This window comes from Falco biarmicus, chromosome Z (genome assembly GCF_023638135.1).
Source record: "Falco biarmicus isolate bFalBia1 chromosome Z, bFalBia1.pri, whole genome shotgun sequence".
NCBI lineage: Eukaryota > Metazoa > Chordata > Aves > Falconiformes > Falconidae > Falco > Falco biarmicus.
Window position 1 is genome coordinate 27,731,903 of NC_079311.1, and position 19,661 is coordinate 27,751,563.

The window sequence follows — 19,661 nt, forward strand, 5'->3', positions numbered from 1 at the left end:
ATTTGAACTTGTTATCCTATTAAGCCTTAGCAAGGCAAGGCAGCCAGCCCCTCCTTCATGAGCTTAGGAAAGCAAACTATTCACAGAGAGTCAATAATAGCAAGCGTCTGAGGAAAATGAATATTGGTGCATAGTAACAGTAAGTGTAAACTTCTTTTAATTTTAAGTGACACCCTGTCAGGCAGTAGATAGTAATTGTTGTAGCTCATCATAGATTTTATAAAATGGGATTTCAGCAGGTGTTTTACATAGTACATAACATAATACAACTAAAGAATTTCAGTTGTAGCTCAGTATATGGTTTAGCTTTGTGAATAAATACAAATGATAGTTTCCTAAATAGAAGGGATTTTTCAGGTAGGTTTTTGATTGTAAATAGGAATATTTTCCTAAATGATAGGGATTTCTAAAATAGCTTTTTGATTCCCAAGATTGTATGTGTCATCTTACTTTTAGCATATAGAGACTAAAAGTATAGCAGCATACAATTTTAGAAGTGAAGGCGCACCTGAATGAACTTTAGTTTAATTGTATTGTCTTTCTGCAACTAGTATTTAAGATGTGGAGTGTGAGGAAGACTACAGGATTATTGATCAAGAAGCAATATTACATACTGTTGAGCAGAGAAGCTTACGAACTTACAAACAAGTTTGCAGAGCTTAAATAAGCCTGGATAGGAGTTTTTTTCCTCCTACCATTTCATCATCCTGCAAACTAAACTCTCTTTGGTAAAGTACTTTCTTATTTCTGTTGAAGGAGAGAAACATTCTGACACTGGCACTCTCCCAGTTCAGTGAAGAAATGCAGAGCTTTTCTCAACACACCTGCTAAAACTAAACAAGAGCCTATGAAATTTTAAACATCCCATTTTTATCATTCTAAACCCAAATTACTCCTACTTTTTGCAGTCTTCTGGAGAAAGTGACCCTGGAAACTGCATAATCGGAAAAGATATCCAAGTTTCCCAACAAGCTAGGATAGGGGTGGTTTTTTGCCCTTACTGCATTCTGTGAGATATGAAAGATTTTTCTCACTGAACTGTAATTTCTATTTTGTAGTCACAGACATTCTCTAAAAAGCTACCTCATTTTCTTTGAAAATTTTTATAGTGTACAACTGTTGTGCAGGTTTCTATTGATGAGCTGAGTTTCAAGTATAATCAAAGATTTTGGATTTACATTGTTTCTGTTATGATGGATGGACAATTCTGAAGCTCAAAGAAGTTGAATAATTTGACTTGATGAAGAATTGTAGTACTTCATTGACAGTAATATTTTCAACTATAGAAATTATTTTTCATTACTGGAAATGATTGTGTGTTATAGTGAGATTTCTACTAAGTAAATGACCAATTGCCACATCACACCTGAAAGGTATTTCACTTGCCTGCTGTTGTGTTTGATACTGACAAAGCATGAATTACATGCCAACACAGAAACAAAAGCAACTAAAATCCAAGATAGCACACTAAATACTGGAATGACAAATTTACAAGAAAAGGGCTAATCCATCTAACACTCATATTAGCAGTTTTTCCTTTGGTCTCTAAAACAGGAATAGCAGAAGTTCAACGATGGAAACAGAAATGGCTGTTCCTAGGATTTTTTTTAATATGTATTTTCAGAAATTTTTCTGGAAGACAAAGTGACTTTTATCCAGTATAATAGATGTAGTCCATAATAAAATATGTTCTCTATGTCAGATTTTTAAAATGCTTTTACATAGATGACAACAAATACATGAACATCTATTGCATTAAACTGATAACACTGGAAAAATCTGATCAGTAAGTTGAAATACTCATTATATAGTAATTGTGTTAAAATCGTCATGTGATCTGTGTATGGTCCATTTACAGCACAGTGGCTACCTACTCATTCTCCATTTTGTTGCAGTGGAATACTGTATATCTTTAAATGAAGGTAGAGATAAATAGTGCTGATGCGGAAATGAAATATCTCCAAATTATAAAATAAATGCTTTACCTTTATTAATGCATAATTTCTTCTTGTTGTAGCAAGAGCTCAACATAATTAAACAGCATGTTTAACTTAGTAAGTAGGCAGAAGCTTTATTAAAAAAGTAAGTGTTAAATGTGGCCTTGCAGAGTTTAAGAACTGAATGCTGGACCTAGAACTTGACTTCTCCCTAAAAAGGCAGAAATGCTTGTGCATGTACGACCCATGATAGCTGAACTATTTTTTACTAAGGATTTGCTGGCACTTGCATTCTCAGTTCTCAGTTAAAATAATCTTGAAAACATTTGACTGACTCCTACTTTATTAGCCTTCTTTTAAAAGTAAAGTGAAGAGCACCTTGCCTGCAGGGAGGTATGTTTAACTTAATGGTGACAACAGTGTGCCCACTATTCCTTTGAAAAAGATAGGTCAAAACCCATTTAACACTTTGTCTGGTATCACTTCTTGCTTATAGAAGAGTCCAAAATAATGCAAAATCTTATTACATGGGGTTTGGATTTCCTGAATGTGCTCATTTTAGACACAAGTGACATTCTAGTTGCTTAGACAGTAATCTTCCTTGACTACCAGAACTGCAGATATATTATTGACTAGTGTTGCTGTCTTTTCATGATCTGAAAAAGCAAGGCTCTGATTTGGTGTGCTCATTAAAAGTCCCACAGCACATTTCGTGAAATAAAATGGTTGATCACTGGATCCTAGTACAATACCTGCTGCAGATTAATTTCACTTACCCATGCTTTTCTAAGTTTTTAATTTGGATGTGATATTCTTGTAGCTAATTGGATACTGCTAGATAGGTACTGAGTCTCATTTGAATGGAATGCTTTAATTGATTTTGTAAAATGCTTTAGGGTCCTGTTACAGCCCCTGTAAATGGCTGCCTGCTTCCCTTGTTCTAGACATTTTGCAAACATTGGTCCTTGTGTTTTTTTAAAGACCATCCTTTTCTGGAAAATATATAGATGAAACTACAAACAAATGGAAGTAAGATTCACACCAGCTGAGGCAAAGAGTAACAAACACTACTAAGACCGGCATTTTTTATAACATTGCTTTTCTGGCATGTGTTTGGTGTAGAATACATTCTCTGGCAACAGTACAGTGAAAATGGGTGTTCAGAAATTATTCAAATAAGGTAATAGTAGGGGCTTGATAAAGAGATTTGGAGCATCTTTGTAGAAAAAAAGGCATAGCCAGAAGGTATGTGAATAAGAAGTGAGGTAAATAAGAGGTAAATCAATGATGACCCCTTTTCGCTTGCTCTCTGTGGAACTACTAGGCTCTCATTCACAACTCATTCTAATGACATTATCTCTGTTAAGAGTAAATTATCTGTGGGGCATCTGCCTCAATGCGTAAAAGCTAACATAGGTAATATGCCACAAAACACAATCAGTAAGGAGAGTAAAAAAAAATCACAAGGAAAAATCAAGCTTTAAGAATAGTCTTAGAGGAGGAGAGGAACTAAGCAGTGAGAGACTAGGCCAAATGTAGTTGGTAACAAGGAACAAAGTCAGAGCAAAGATTAGTATGGAAGGGATGAATACAGAGAAACAGAAGAAGAAACACAATGAAACTCAATGAGAACAAAATCCAGTGTAGTTAAGGTTACGTAAGGCAATGAGGACAAAAAGTAGGATTTTGTATCCAGAGGAAGGTAATCAGAAGGCTTTGATGCATTTGAAATTCAGAAAGAAAGAGCAGTAGAAGGGTCTTGTTTCAGAAAGGATTGTTTTGGTATTCTGTGACATCATTCTTCTACAGTCTGTGAACAGTATAGGATTTAGTGGGGAAGCATACAGTGAGCTGCCGCCAAATATATTTATAGCCATGCCTTCTACAACATAAGATACTGAAATTATAAGAAAGAGACTGACTGAAAGGGCAATTAATATTATCCTGAAAAAGCATTAAATATTTTGCAAATGTATTGTGTCACCACAGCATTCTGATTCAACATTGTTAAATATTTTCTCCATATTTTCCTTTCCTTTTTTTAGTTTGTCTTTTCTGCCAGTGTCTCATCATTACTGTGTAAGTTCACTGAACATGCTTGTTTAGAAAACTGAACTCATGTTTTCACATAAAATATCCATTATATAAATATATAAAAGTAAAGTAACTCCTGAATTTTCAATTTTACGTCCAACAAGCATTTTTAAGACAACTTTTCCTGCCTAACAAGATGATCCCAGAGGCATATGTTACAAAAATATTTGATTGCCTTTATTATCACAAAGCTTGTCATCACTTGCATTATAAAGAAATTCTATTACAGATGTTATTCACAGTGAAAATTAACAAATTCTAGACAGAGCTTTAACTACATTTATGATGGAGAGTGGTTTTTCACTCAAAATTAAGAAGTTACTATTCTGAGCTACCCAAGCACTGCTGCTTGTAGTAAGAATAACCTGTCATGTAGAGCATTGTCAGCGAATGCTGGCTTCCGTCCAGTGAACTGCTGAGTGTCTCTGTTCTTATCTAAGCTAATTGGACTAGTGTTCATCCAGTGTCCAGCAGTGGACAGAACAGTCCCTAATGCAGGGTTTTACCCTGCAGTCCTGATGCATACATCTAATCCTTGCTCAAGTCAATGTGTCTACTCGTGACTAGGATTGAAGGTGATGAAATTCCTAATCCTGTGAGAGTATCTCAGTGGTAGGACCAACAAAGCAAGAATACACTGAGAAAATGCAAGGAAAAAAGGCGTAGAAAAGATGAGTGAAAAGGAAAGAGATGGTGCCTCTTTTGATGTGATAAAGCTTACAGGAGAAAGCATAAATTAACATACGGAAATGAAGTAAAGACAACAAAAATACTGTAAGAGTGATAGTAAGTGGAGTTGTATCCGCTGGTAGTCGGTTACAAGTGGAGTTCCCCAGGGCTCAGTACTGGGGCCAGTTCTGTTTAATATGTCTTTATTGATGATCTGGATGAGGGGATCAAGTGCACCCTCAGTGAGTTTGCTGACCACACCAAGCTGGGAGGTGAGTTGATCTGCCTGAGGGCAGGCTGGCTCTGCAGAGGGACCTGGGCAGGCTGGACCGATGGGCCCAGGCCAGTTGTGTGAGGTTCAGCAGGGCTCAGTGCCGGGTCCTGCCCGTGGGTCACACCAGCCCCACGCAGCGCTACAGGCTGGGGCAGAGCGGCTGGAAAGGGACTGGTGGGAAAGGGCCTGGGGGTGCTGGGTGACGGCCGGCTGGGCAGGAGCCAGCAGTGTGCCCAGGGGGCCCAGGCGGCCAGCAGCACCCTGGCCTGTATCAGACACAGTGTGGCCAGCAGGACCAGGGCAGTGATCGCCCCCCTGTACTTGGCACTGGTGAGGCTGCACCTCAAACCCCGTGTTCAGTTTCGGGCCCTTCGCTACAAGGTGAAGGATCTGGAGCACAACCCTTCTGAGGAGCAGCTGAGGAAACTGGAGTTCTTCAGTCTGGAGAAGAGGAGGCTCAGGGGGGCCCTTACTGCTCTCCACAACTCCCTGGCAGGAGGCTGTAGGCAGATGGGGTTGGTCTCTTCTCCCAGGTAACTAGCAACAGGATGAGAGGAAACAGCCTCAAGTTGCACCAGGGGAGGTTTAGATTGGATATTAGGAAAAACTTCTTCACTGAAAGGGTGGTGAAGCACTGGAACAGGCTGCCCAGGGAGATGGTGGAATCACCATCCTTGGAGGCCTTTAAAAAAGGTGTAAATGCGATGCTTAGGGATGTGGTTTAGTGATGGACTTGGCAGCTGGGATGTAAGAGTTGGTCTTGATCTCAAAGGTCTTTTTCAACCTAAATGATTCTATGATTTGCATCATAAAGGTTCTTTCCAATGTTTACTTGATAATTACTTGAAGACACCAATAATTTAACACACTGGATATATGATTATTTTAAAAAATTTTGAACATAAACAGCTTAATCATTCTGTTCACTTAGGTCTTACATCTCAATTTTGACCAGCAAAATCTGTAATCTTACTGGTATGAGCAAATTTAACCTCTGGCTGTCTCTACTGATGATTTCACACTGGTGCTCAAATTACTCAGTTTTAGAAGATGCTATAATCATCTTCCATAATCCTGGCACGCAGAGAACCAACACTATCTATCTTCAGTACTTTCAGACTGTACTATGCCACTAAATGTTATTTGAATAGTAGTAGAACTAGTGACCTCCTCAGACCTAGAATTTATTCTGCAAAGTTTTATGATGTTTTGCCATGACAAAACCTGGCAAAATGTACAACTATGAGGAGAAACTTAAATGAATATGATTTTCATTTGTATTAAAACACAATACTTTCTATCTCCTTTATTATTCCAGCATCCTTCTTAGAGTGTTTTCTCTTTTCTTTTTGGTATTGTTCAATGTTCTTTCACTTTTTTACTCCTCCATCCATCTTGAACCACGCTAACCTTATCTCCAAAGTCAACATAATTCAAATCCACTGCTAAGCAATTATAGTTGTGGCTATTATTCTTCCCTAAAAGAAGGCCTTAAACACTTCATGTACTAAATCTATTCCTGGCCTGTAAGGTGGGTTCAGCATTCAGTAAAATACAGATTTTCATTAAAGAGTAAACTGTAATGCATACAGATGTACAATTAATAGCCAAAGGTAAAGAGAGGGTAGAGTAAAACAGGCAGCTATTCTTGGTCTGCATATAATTTTAACAGCATTTTAGCAATGAAGCTTAGCAATCACATTTCCTATATTAAGATTAACCATTTCATTACTGACCATAGGCCAGGGAAAAAGTCATGAAAGTTAAATTCTTGGGGAGCATCAAAAGATCCAGAAGGGGAAGGGGAAGGGGAAGAAATTGAGTGTGTAGCATCTTTGTTAGGTTGAACTGAGGTAGTTCCTAGAAGTAAAAATGTTTTTGCAATTAGAACTTAATGAAATATAACTGAAATTTCAAGTATCACAGTCAGATTATGGAGCTCTGTTAGACTGTTGTTCTTACTGTCATAAATATATGCACCATTCTGCAGATCTTACATAAGAAACCTCTAAACACAAGTTTGATACTCTTAGCATACTTGCATATGTAACTCTTCAAAAGGATACTGAAACTGCCCCATATCCAAAACTGCAGATAAATATCAGTCCCAGCTCTTGCCCTCCATGTCCTTTAAAGCCTTGTATTTGGCTTTAAAATCATTCTTCCCACTGAAAACAGCTCAGCTGGCAGGTTTGCCTGGCTGTCAAGCTGGAAGTCTAAAAACACCTGGAGAAAAGAGAGAGATACAGTTTCATCCTGAGAATTGCCAGTGTTAACATTCCAAAGTGTTTGTTGTGAAATAAATACAAAACTTTCTCACACCAGAGTGTCTTCCAAAAAAACAGGGAAGAATGCTTGCATTTTTTCAACCAGCTAATGTATATGTTAGTGCTCTGGCACATCCAGTTGTTTAGCCTCACACAAAATTAAAGTTTTCAGAGGTAGAAGTCAATAACTGTGTCTTGAAATAATTTCTTCCCAGCTGTTTGGGTAGCTATGTGTCACTTCATGCAGTGACATGTAACATGAGTCTTGTAACATCAATGCAATGATTTAAATGGCTTTATCCTAATCCTCATTTTTATAACAAAATCCATACTTCCCTTTTATACCAGGTAAGTTCACAGCCTGGAAAATACATTCATGCTCTTTCCACAATGACATATTTGATGTACTGATGAATGATCCTTTAAAGATTATTATGACTAGTAGCACTTGCAGTCGGTTGATTTTTCCCAACATAACTCTACTGGTTTTCAAGACTCTCTCAATGATGTACTAGCAGTTTGAATACTTCTCATTTCAAACAATGTGAATTGTCTATTCTGATGTCATTCAGAATACAATAGAAAATCTTTGGATTAAATAAACAGAAGCAAATCTTAACACATTGAGTTATTTTGGGAAGTTGAGTATTTTCATTATATTTTAATACTGTAAAAACAAACAAACAAACAAAAAAACAACCTGGTTGTGAGTTTTGGTCAATCTTCCAAGGAAACATCAATCTCAGAAAATGCTGCCGATTCTAATTGGCTAGATATCTTCTACAGAGTAACCCTGCTCTGTAGGATACAGACCTTTTCCATCACTACCATGGCTTCAGCCAGTATTCAGTCCCATTGCACAATAGGAATGATAGATGACTCTGGATTTCAGCTATTCTGCTCACTTCAGTATAAATTTAAGGTCTCACTTCAGTGATCACCTGTAAGAAAATGACTAAGTAAACATGGATGCAAAGCTCATATCCTCATTGGGGATTTAGGGATTCTTCATGTGTCTTGAATTATTAAAGTTGACAAATAGTATAATCTGTAATGTCTCCCTTGGGCTGAGCTTCCTTTGATACCACGTTTCTTAAGGTCTGTTATATTCAGACAATGAAATTTTCCACAGGCCTGTGGAGAAACACAGACTTTTTAATTTCTGTTTTCTTGATTTTGGGAAACTAATAATGTTTTTAAATTAATTATTAGATGTTTTCCATTGCCATTTGATTTTAATTGGAATAGATCTTCAATACTAAGTCAGCATTAACAGTTAATCTTACATTTAACAAGTTCCCCTGTGACATGAAAAAAGGCAATTTTCTTCTTCCCACAAAGAAATGCAAGGGACAACCCAGACTGTGAGATGCATGTTGTTTTGCTCTGCATGCTGCTCAGCTATGCACTTAGTCCTAGCTGAGGCCTTTTATTCTCTTATATTAAGTCTGAATTTTTCTCAGAGAAAGAACAATTATTATTAAGTATTTCATTATGTATATAGATAAGACTGAATTTAAAATGAACGCTTAAAACAAAATAATGATCTCTAAAAATCAGAATCAGATAAAATTTTAGGCTGGAAAAGTTTAGCTACTGCCCAAATCTCCCAAAGACTTTGAAGAGTTTTGGTTTGGGCCCCATAGCTGAGATCATCAGACCTTGATTTTAAGCTATTATTTGGAAACTTTTCAAATGTGGTCCCAAATAACCAAAAGATGAAAACAGATGCATTAGTACCTCCCCTAGCACTTTTCTATTTTTCATTGTAACCAGTCAGTTCTTACACAGGAGAAAAGCCAACTTAGAAAGCCTGAGATAGAGAGCAAAATTATTCCAGAGAAACTTTCTCATTATCCAATGTTTTCCCTCCCACACAGAAGAGAGGAACCCAGATGCCCTCAGTTCTTAGAAATGAGTAGAAAAAGAAGAAAAAGCTGCAAGGGCAGAAAGAGCTCTGATTCCAGAGAATGTAAGTTTACAGAAATGTTTAATTTGACGTAAAAACATCAAAAACATAGGAGGTTACTCTGCATTTACTCATCAAGACAGAAATCCATCTTTGTGCCCAAAGCTGTTTGTCAAATTGGAAATGTCTACACTCAAGTGTGGTACATACAGGTGATGTCTTGATGAGGCTAGCTGTTTTATTTTAGTTGAGCTTCTATCTTAGCTATCTCTGGCAAAGTCTTTCCAAAGTTGTTGGTGTTTAATTGCCTCACATTTTCAGCATTCTTGCTGTACATTTGTCAATGTTGTCCAAGTTTAATGGCTTGTTCTAGTTCTGCTTAGGTAGATGTCACTGTAAACTGTTACCCTTTAATGCACATGACCTCTTCTAAAAAAAGCCCAAGCAAGGGAGAATTTTATGTAATTGTAAGATTGCCATGAAAACTTGCCTAGTCCAGCCCCTGCCAGGAAACAGTATTTTCTTCTGCTTTGAACAGCAAGCTATGGCTCACACCTCCTGGCAATCTGCCAATGATCTACTGTGTGATTGTGACAACATTCATTAATCCCTTTGTTTGCTCACCTGTAAAAGGATTATAAAAGTCAAGTTCCACGTAATTTACTCAAAACTGTAAATATGCAATGGGATATTGATTGTCCCAGTGTGTTCACAGGAACAAAGTAAATACTGAGAGGGGTAATGGAAGTAAAAAGGGTGGATCCTTCTATATACAAATAGAATATCTTATCCTCTAACAACTGTAAAATTTTTGAGAAAGAAAAAGTGTTAATATATAATTTTTTTCCAGTCAGAGTGAGTTAACATGGCCTACCCTGTTTACCTGACCTCACAGTACTTACCGGATAATTAAGACTAAAGAATTTAATATTGAAATGAAAAAATAATGTTGTGGAATATACCCTGCACCTTAAAGATATAATAGACACTTTCTATGGAAAGTGTCTCAAAGTTAATCATACATTTGTGATACTGCTTACCAAATCATGGGGAAAATGTGTTTTCTTTTTTTTTTTACCTTAAATCAGATGAACACTTGTCACCCATTTGTAAGTGCCAGCAAAATGTAGGAAGCCTTGACAATAAAGCAGATGAGGCTCTGGCTCACTTCACTGAGCCATTGGATGTAAAGGGTGCTAAAGAAGATGGAAAAGATCATGAAAACAAGAATCGGAGTAGCTCAGATGCATCTGAAGACAGAGACCTTGATAATGGATCAGACAGTGAAAAAGAAGAAAAGAAGGAAAAGAACTACCCTACTCAGATGTTCTCTCCTCAGCAAGATGAACTCCTAGCTACAGTAACTTTTGGTGAATCAGAGGGCTCATCTACAGGAAAAATTACACTGTGGGGCAAGCCAGACTCTGCAGAGTCCATCAGCTTGGCTACTGGAAAAATTATAGCAGAAGTTAAATATGGTTCTTTTAATGTGAAAGTAGAAATCAAGAATGTTTCTTTGTTTGATTCTGGAAAAAAGCTTGTAACTGAAAAAAGGAAAAGTTCAAAGAACAATAAACATTGTGATGAAAGACAATATCAGAAAAGCCAGTGTTCAAAATGTTCAAAGTACCAGTGTTCTTCGACTGGCTGTTCAGCAGAACACAATGGGAAATATAAAGGGCATAAACATAAAACTCAAAGTGCCATCAACGAAAATGCCTCGTTGAAAATGAACATTGAAGCAAAGGAAATTAGAGTGGAATGTATCAGCAGAAAGAAAAATCTAAAGCTTAACATCAAACCTGGTGATCAGGCACAGTGCAAAACTGGCAACACAGAACATGAAGATATGTATTGGAGTGAAATAGATTATTCTGTAGCAGAGGCACCTTGCAATACAGATTGTGAGTCATCTTTTAGCTTTCATGAAAAAGTAGACTGTGCATTTGCAGATGGATGTATGCTTCTCCCTCCACCTAAAGAATTTGCTGACTGTGACAAAATGCATTTGGATACAATTGCAGAGGGGGGATCTTTGTACCCTGTTAATGACAGTAAGGAATCTGACAGCGTCTCTACAGCCTTGAGTATTTGGGGAGAAGAAGATTATTTCTGGAAACATAACAAAAAGGACTATGAAGACCACATCAATGAAAAGGATGATTTTTCAAAAGATAGAATACTTTTCTCAAAAATAAATAATACAAATTGTCCTGTAGCTAGTAATACCCTGAATAACCCAAACATTGGGAAGGAGCATATCAATAAGAGCAACATATTAGGTCAAGAGAGAAACAACTGTGACAAATGCAAAGGCACAGGGCAAAAACCAGCAAGAAGAAAGTCTTTCCCAGACACTACCCTTGATGTACCATCACCAGTTCACCCCAGAAGGGATTCTGGCTTTTATTCATTGCCATCCTTAAAAGTATTGCCTAAGGAGACCAAAGCGGGAGATGTCTATAACAGGAACTCATATGTTCATACCAGCTGTACAGAACTTTCTAAGTGTCCTGACTTGACCTCCTCGCTGAGAAGTCTGAGGGTCCTTAAGTCTTCATATCAGTATGCTTTCATGTCATTTGATCATAATACTACCATTTATCCATCTGAGCCTGAAGAAAGTCTAGATGACACTTGTTTACTGAATGACTATGCAGACTATGTGGGGCAAGGTGAAGGAACAGAAGAAACATTAATGGAGAGTCTTCATTCCAGTGGTACTATAAATGAGAAAAAAGAAAACAGGCATGAGGAGCCTCTGAGAAACGTAGCTATATGGGAGGAAGACTCTGAGTCTACCGAAGATGCTTTAGATGAAGGAACAACAGAGTACAACCACCTAGAAAAACACGTTGAAATGCAGAACAAAGCTCAGTTGCTACAGATATCTCCACATTCTAGAAGCCATTCAGATGTACTTACTAATGACAAGGAAAGTACTAATTATGCATCTACAGAAAGTGCCCCAAACCAGTTTTCAGCTTTACAGCAAAAGGTTTACCCACGCCCTGCAGAGCCTGAGGTAACAAAGAAAAGGAGAGGGTCAGTGATGACTGTGATAACTGGAGAACTAGAACGAAGACTCATACAAGGTGACACTAAATTAATAGCTGATTCTTTTGGCTCTGTAGTGAAAAAAGAGTCTAAGCTTCCCTGTAGTATACAAGAAAAATCCTTGCTGTCATCCTCGCTATTTGATCCCAAGGAGCACGACACAAATAATGAATCAGAAAGCTTTCCTGAGACACAAGATAAATCTGGCCATATCCATGTTGAATCAAATGGTCATAATGATTCAGCACAGGCTGCCATATCATCTACCTTTTTAGCCTGCACTGAAAGGAAAGAGAATCTGGCAGAACATTCAGATGTCAATGAAAGACCAAAGAACTTTTGCAGTAAAGAGCCAACAGATGATAGCTTAAGGGGAGAGCCTGGAACACATCAACTACCTCTGTTAGCCAAATCCAACTCTTATGAAGTTGAGAAAAAGATTGAAATGAAAGAAGATTTTCATCAGAATCCAGATATACCCCCATCATCAGTAAAACAGATTAGTCAGAAAGGTAGGTGTTTTATATAAGACTTTTGAAGTTAATATCAGTTACACACCTTTTGCACAGGTGGTTTAGTGCTTTAGTGACATCTTTTATGGGAAAAGTATATTAAAACTTTTACAAAGAGATTATATTGGTATGCTCGGTCATTTGGTTATAATATGCAGTTATTGTGCTGAGGATCCCTGGAGCCATCTTGTAGAGCCAAGTAATTTAAATACAAAAAATAAAGAAAATTTTAATGCAGCTTTGCTCAAGAAGTGGGTTTCTAACATTAAACAGTCAGCCCATCCTATGCACTTCATGAAAGAAACAAACACCAAAACAGGAAGGGGAATTTGCAGTTGCCATGTGGCATGAACTCAGAGCTCTAGTCAGTGTTTTAAACCACATAAATCTGTTTCTGGAATCCATGTGATCTAAGCAAATAATACTAAGTACATCTTGGTCCTAATTCTGGCTGAGCTTTTACATGTCGTGGAATGACCATAGTGGATCATTTAACCTTCTCTTCCCCTCTCTTCATGTAGTTAAGAAAACTACAGACAAACAAGATTTTTGATAGCTAGTCTTTTAGAAAATTTCCTGTCTTCCCTTCTGTAATCTACCTACCCATATCTATAACCAGTCATTTAAAAGAAGTGTTTTGAATCATAAAAATGTAAAACCATGCTGGGACACTGCACACTACAATGTAAGTTTTTTACATCGTGAATATGTACACACACATATGTGTGTGTGTGCGTGTTTGAAATATCACTCCAAACACTTTAATTTTAATTATTTTTTTTAATGTTAAATTATATGCAAATACAACTCAGAGCATCCTTTCCAGAAGCAAATAGTTCCAGCAGGTTTGGAGGTTAGGAGGTTTATACTATTGAAAAATACATACTTCCTTACCATGGGAAAATGTACTTAAGAATCATTATAAAAAACATCAGGAAGTTTTTAATAATCTTTCTAGTTCACAACATCTGCAGAAAATACTGGTATCTCTCCAAGGTCATCTTGTTTGGCACTGGAAATTTCAAAAATGCCTGAAATCTATATATACTATATTGCTAGATATTGCTATATAGATCAATATCTAAGATACTAAAATACATAGAGAATTAATTAAATGGAAATCTCTTTAGAACAAGATATAGAAAGAAGACACTCAAGGAAGCCTGCATGCTCGAAAGTCTTGGCTTACACTTCAGACCTCAGGGGTTAGACACACAGCACACAAGTGAGGTGTAGCTATTTCTTGGATTTGTATTTTATTCTCTCCTCTTTCCTTTTACCCCTTGCTAAGAATTACCTATGTGTGTTCTTTCTCTTACCTATCACTTCACCTGGTTGGTAATTTTGGCCCCCTTTTGGTCTATGTTTGTATTTTGATTTTTCATCTGTGTTATTATTCTTAGCAACACTGTGGAGGTCCTACCTTGTTTTAAAACTCGTTAATATGAAACAAAGTCCACTTGTAATGTGGCAATACTGACCTACTCAGTCAAGATATTGGGCACAAGGGGTGATGTGGGACTTCCTGTGCTCAGTGATGCTGGAAAGGACACGTAGCTTATTTCAACAGAGTGAGAGCATCTAGTACAGATGCATATGTCGTAAACAGGACAGGGGAATCCAGGCAATCTACAAGTCTTCTGGTGTTGTGGCAACTTAATTATTATCAGAGGGGCAAGGACTTATGCAAAGAGCAGTACAAGAGCACTACAAGAAATAAGTTTCCTGAATGTCAACTTTAGCCAACTGCCTTGGAAAAGGAGCTCAGTGACACAGGTCTGTGATGAAGATCTAACTGAAGCCAGAAAGAGGTTATTGAGCCAAGAGAGTACTGACACAGTCCTCTAGGGAGCCTGCTGAGGCTAGGCTCACTTTCTCCCTATCTGCCCTTGCCAGTGGGTACAGTTGCATTTTCAGAACAGAATCTAACACAAAGTCTGTTTTCCAATTGTTGTTTTATCTGAAATAGTAATACAACAAATAGATTTATATGGCCCTACCTGGAAAGAAACCTAAAGTAGAAAGGTATATCCTCTTTTTATCTGCATGTGTGTTTTGCAAGATTTTTAATATTTAAATAGCACTTTTTATATCTACATGCTGACCACTTCAAAAATGTATGAGCACTTGTAATACAATCCATGAGCAAGTTACATGTTTCTGCATAAAACTGGTGCTATACAAATGGCTACGTAGGTACGACAGATGCCACTACCACAAGGTAATTACATGTACTTTTCTCTGCATGAAGACCTCAACTAGTCTAAAATACATACTTTATTAATATTTTCAGTACTACTTAGTATTTTCTTTTCTGTGTTTGGTTAGGTTATTCTTGTATTTAGAATGTGGAAATTTTAAACAGTGTAGTTGTTAAAGGTGTCTTCCGCATTCCTCACAAACAGTGTCTGGTTGTAATTTAGACTTGAAGTCAGAAATGAATAAAACCAGAAAGCTACCTTTGATGAAAGACACCAGAGCAAGCGATAGTTCCCAGGAAGAAGCAATAGACCAGTGGGCCAGGAGACGCAAACAGTTCAAAGACAGCAAAAAATGCAGTTCAACTGGAGGAAGCTCCATAAACAGCACAATCACTGAGGGATCAAGTGAGTATTTCAGTCTTATGCTTGTATTCTTTCTTCTTCATGTGATTGACATTCTGACAGGGTTTTCAGCTGAGGAAACTGATCTTCAGTTCATAACCTGAGTCTCTGTCTTCATTATCATGAGCAAGCATGTTTTATTCAATTGAACTATTCCTCACTATGGGAGTTAGTATTCTCTGTTCATACAATCAAGTTAACAATCTGACTGAAATAATCGTACCATCCTTGTTCATATGCAACTAACATTAAGACGAGCTCTAAGTGTAGACAGACAGGTAATCACTTATGGCAGCAGCTTTGAGGGTATAACAGAAATCATAATCCTGATGCCTACTTTGCTTATGTCAAAGCCATGTTGAGCTGAGAGTCCTTCTCTCCTCGCTAAGATAACCACCTACTCCACCTTTTATCTTCAGGCTTGTTGCCTAGATTGTCCTTCACTGTCCCTCCAGTTACTGAAGCAGTTAGTCCTGTAACTGTCTCATTAAGCAATCTGTCACCTTGCCATATGCTTGAGCCTATACCAAACTCATCAGCTTAAATCACATGGGAAGGCATTTTAAAGTTGAACTGCTTAATAAATTTACATTTCATGCAGATGGAGTCCCCAAGAAAGGATTGCACAGTCTAGGAGAGAACATTTGTCGTACTTCTTACTTCACACTGCCTTTGCCTCCTGTTTTGCTATTTTAGTAATGTAAGAAGGACTTTGTGCAGATGAAGAAATGTGCACTTCCCTGTGGAAATATGTTGTGCTATAATGGTTACTTTTGGTATGGGAAATTTCATTTGTAGATGTATAACCTCCTTTTTGGAAAATGTTAAATGCAAGCCTTCAGAAGACTGGCAGCTGTAAGACTTCAGTGAGGGTCCAATACAAGATAAACAGTAAACATGTTCTATCCCTGTACTACAGAATTAAGCCCTACACCATCAGCAGGGTCTTGATTCACTGCCTAAACATAGGTGTCAGTCACCAGTGGGAACACCAATTGCGTTCTGGGGTATGTGACCTAAAGGGGACCCATGCCTTTCTGAAGCAGTAACTGGATGGCAGGTGAGAAACCCTAAGGCATGTAACATGGTACTAGACACCTGTGTTCACATAGCTGAGTCAATCCCAAAGTTTCTAATGCTTGTTAAAAACAGCACGGATGACTGTCGTTTCACATGAAAATGAAAAAGCTATTTATTTGTAGCACTATCCTAAGTCCACAGCAAGGACCTTAGAAAGCCACTGTGTCAAACCACCAGAGCTCAAAAACCAAACCTGTCAGGAGATACATACACCAAGATAAATTGTTCATTGATTTCAACAGTGATGTCTTTTGAATATAAAGCTCGACAATAATTTTTACTTTATCAGGCACATGCTGGTTTCGTAGAGAACATATACAATAGATAAATAAATAAATTTTTAAAGCCACCAAACCAAACAAATGAATCAAAAAAGACCAAGCTGCAAGATGTAGAATTGCTTTCTTTGTGACAAAGCTTTTGGTAGCACATAGCATGAACATGAAGTTGCCTCCAGAAAAGGTGAGAAAGCAGGCAATTCTGTCACAAATCCTAGTATTTTGAATAGTATGCTACAGGCCTGAGACCAGTCCCTTTTCTTTTGGTAGCTAGGCTGTTCCCTGTTGTTTGCAGACTTGGGGACAGCTCTAATCAATACTTGGAAGCAGCAGCTCCTTACATGCTTACTTCCAGGAGCTGAGAAGCAGCTAATTGCAGCTTGTTCCTGACACTCAAAAACTGCTCAGTTTGACATTTGTGCCGAAAGCTCAAGGAGGGGAAAGGTGAAGACATTCAAGAAATGTCTTGGCGTAACTCCATAATGCCAGCATGGCAGCATTTATTTCTCTGGTTTTGCCTATTTGTCACATTTTAGGCTGTACTACAGTTATAACAATTCAATATTAAACCAGCAAAATACTGTGCTGTAATGAATTGTTTGGTGTTAGTCTAGGTTGTCTAGGTTCATGGTAGCATGCTAAGATGTGCTTTAAACATAGCAGTCCAGTAGAATTTATTTATGTCTTCATTTTTGTTTATTTACTAGTATTTTTTATGCAGTTAATCATGTTACCTCATACTGCCTGCACAGTAAGTGAGAAGCCAGTGGATGTGGAGCTTTTGTCTAAATAGACACCATTAAACGAACTGTAAAAGTGAATAAAGACCACCATTTAGATGAAATCAGGAAGTAACTTGTAGAACAAAGCTAAATAAAGGTTAATTTTTATTGTATCTGTTTTTAAACTGAAAATCATTCTGCATAATTGCCACATCAAGCACAGAATAAACAAAGCAAACAGATCCTTTCTCCAGCTTCATTAAATCTAGCTGCGTTATACCAGGCATTTTGTACTGAAAGAAACATGATTTTATTTTTCCTTCTCAGACAATGCTTTATACTAAAGCATTTTTTCAGTCTATCTGTCAGCACAGTCTCTGATGGTCTATACTTTTATATATCTTTCACCATCCACAGTTTTAACTTTGAAGTTTTGTCTCCTGGTCTGCTTCAGAAATTGACATACCATTGCATAGCCTTTTTCTCCACAGTAACTGCTGTTTGCAGCCTGCCTGTCACACGATCAGCGGCCTGATGCCCCATCTCCTTGACAACCTGAATGTTACTGCTTTTTCCTTTAGCAGAGAATTAGAGCTCTCCTCCAACTCCATGTTATGTGGCATGGTTTGAGTCAGTGGAGTGAGTGCAAAACACCATAATTGTACATTAATATAAAATGTAAATCTCAAAATCTTCATAACACATGTAACATCATACAAATATTCAGGAGCCTAGGACAAGCCAGAAGTTCTATATTTAAAACCAAGCCAAAACAAAACAAACACCCAAAACAATTCTTTCCTCACCTCCTTTTTAATAAAACTAAATATACACATCTGGAAAAGCTAAAATTAAGCGAAGAGCAAATATGGTCATCATTACCTCAGTTGTGCCAGTTACTTTTCAGCTTCCCTTTTGTCTTTCCATACGCACTGAACTCATACTCAATTTCTAGAAAATGTGTTTGGTTTCCTAATCAAATAGGCTGCACAGGAAAGGTTAACAATTGCCTAAAGCCAGACTTCTTTTAAAGAGGTGCAGCTCCTGTTTTGACCATTTGCATTAAGACTTCACTTGGCATGCAAGTTCAACATCCAATAGCATCCAATATTGTGTTCTCATATTTGGATGTGTTTGCAAACTGCCCTTTTAACACCAGCAAAATTGCAGAACTAAGAACAGATATTACAAACAGTTAATTAAGAAGCTTGTGGCACTTCTTTCATGCTGACTGGCTGGGGTCTGTTATTCTTCATGCATTTTCCCTACTGACATTACTTTTACCTGTTTTATCATCATGACAGTAAATTCAGAGGACGCTCGGTCAGTAGAGCTGGGACTACATTCTGAAAATGAGGACAGAGGTTTTTATACAGAAATCTTTCATTCTGCTTCCTGGGTTTTCAGAGGAGATGATGTCTCTCCGGATAATAGTCCTAGATGTCTCAGCAAAAGGCCTAGACCAGTGGCAAGTAAGTTAGCTAAAGCAACAGGTAATAAATGTCATTAAAATTTATTTATTTGGGGCACTCTGAAGATTCCAGGGGTCAACATTTTGGAGAAGACATTCACACTGAAGACAGAGGTTATAAAAAAACGTAAAGTAGTTCTTATTTAGCTACTGTCTCGCAAAATGTCATAATTACTTGACAAAACTGATACTGGTAAAAGGTCATAATTAAACCTTTTCTCTTGCTACAGGATAAGGGCAGAAGCAATGTAATTTCATAACTTCTTCAAGCATGAAAAAATCATAGAGAACTATTTACAGACATAAAGTGTTATAATAATCATAAAATCTGATCTCCATCAAACTTTCAAATATAGTAGATTCAGAAAGAACCATTTGCTGTATGAAGCGTTGTTCTGTTTGTAGTTTAAACCTTGTCATGCAAACACATGTGATGAATAACTTTTGCAGGGGGATAGGATGTCCTCCTTCACTCTTCAAATGTTAAATTACTGAAAAGTAGCACAGTTCAAAGAACTAAGACAAACTGGAACACCTATGTAGCCTTCTATGTGATAGTTCTTTGCTGGAGCTCATAAATCATTCACAATGTAAAAGAAAACAAATGTCCTCTATACATCTCCAGACATGAAAAATCTCCCTTAAAATATGTGAGAATATTCTGCAGAGCCATTTTGGTTGTCTCTTTTCCCAGGGGACAGTTCAGAAGTTCAGGAAGATAATTAAAGTGGGTATTGAAGTATCTATGCTCTTTTAAAAAGACAGGTAACATCAATTGGCCTGCTAGT

The 19,661-nt window shown here is 37.4% G+C and overlaps 1 protein-coding gene across 2 annotated transcripts in view; it reads left to right on the top strand.

Annotated features, from left to right (window-relative positions):
• The window catches only part of LOC130143102 (uncharacterized), a 50,845-nt gene continuing 31,184 nt past the window's right edge, over nucleotides 1–19,661 (top strand). Inside the window, exons 1-5 of one of the 2 annotated variants that reach the window (XM_056325729.1) lie at nucleotides 1–139; nucleotides 9,122–9,213; nucleotides 10,239–12,719; nucleotides 15,143–15,325; nucleotides 18,707–18,874. In XM_056325729.1, coding sequence (XP_056181704.1) covers nucleotides 9,156–9,213; nucleotides 10,239–12,719; nucleotides 15,143–15,325; nucleotides 18,707–18,874 — 2,890 coding nt within the window. In that variant the 5' untranslated portion in view covers nucleotides 1–139; nucleotides 9,122–9,155. The remainder of the gene's footprint in view (nucleotides 140–9,121; nucleotides 9,214–10,238; nucleotides 12,720–15,142; nucleotides 15,326–18,706; nucleotides 18,875–19,661) is intronic. The other variant, XM_056325730.1, reaches the window with a different exon arrangement.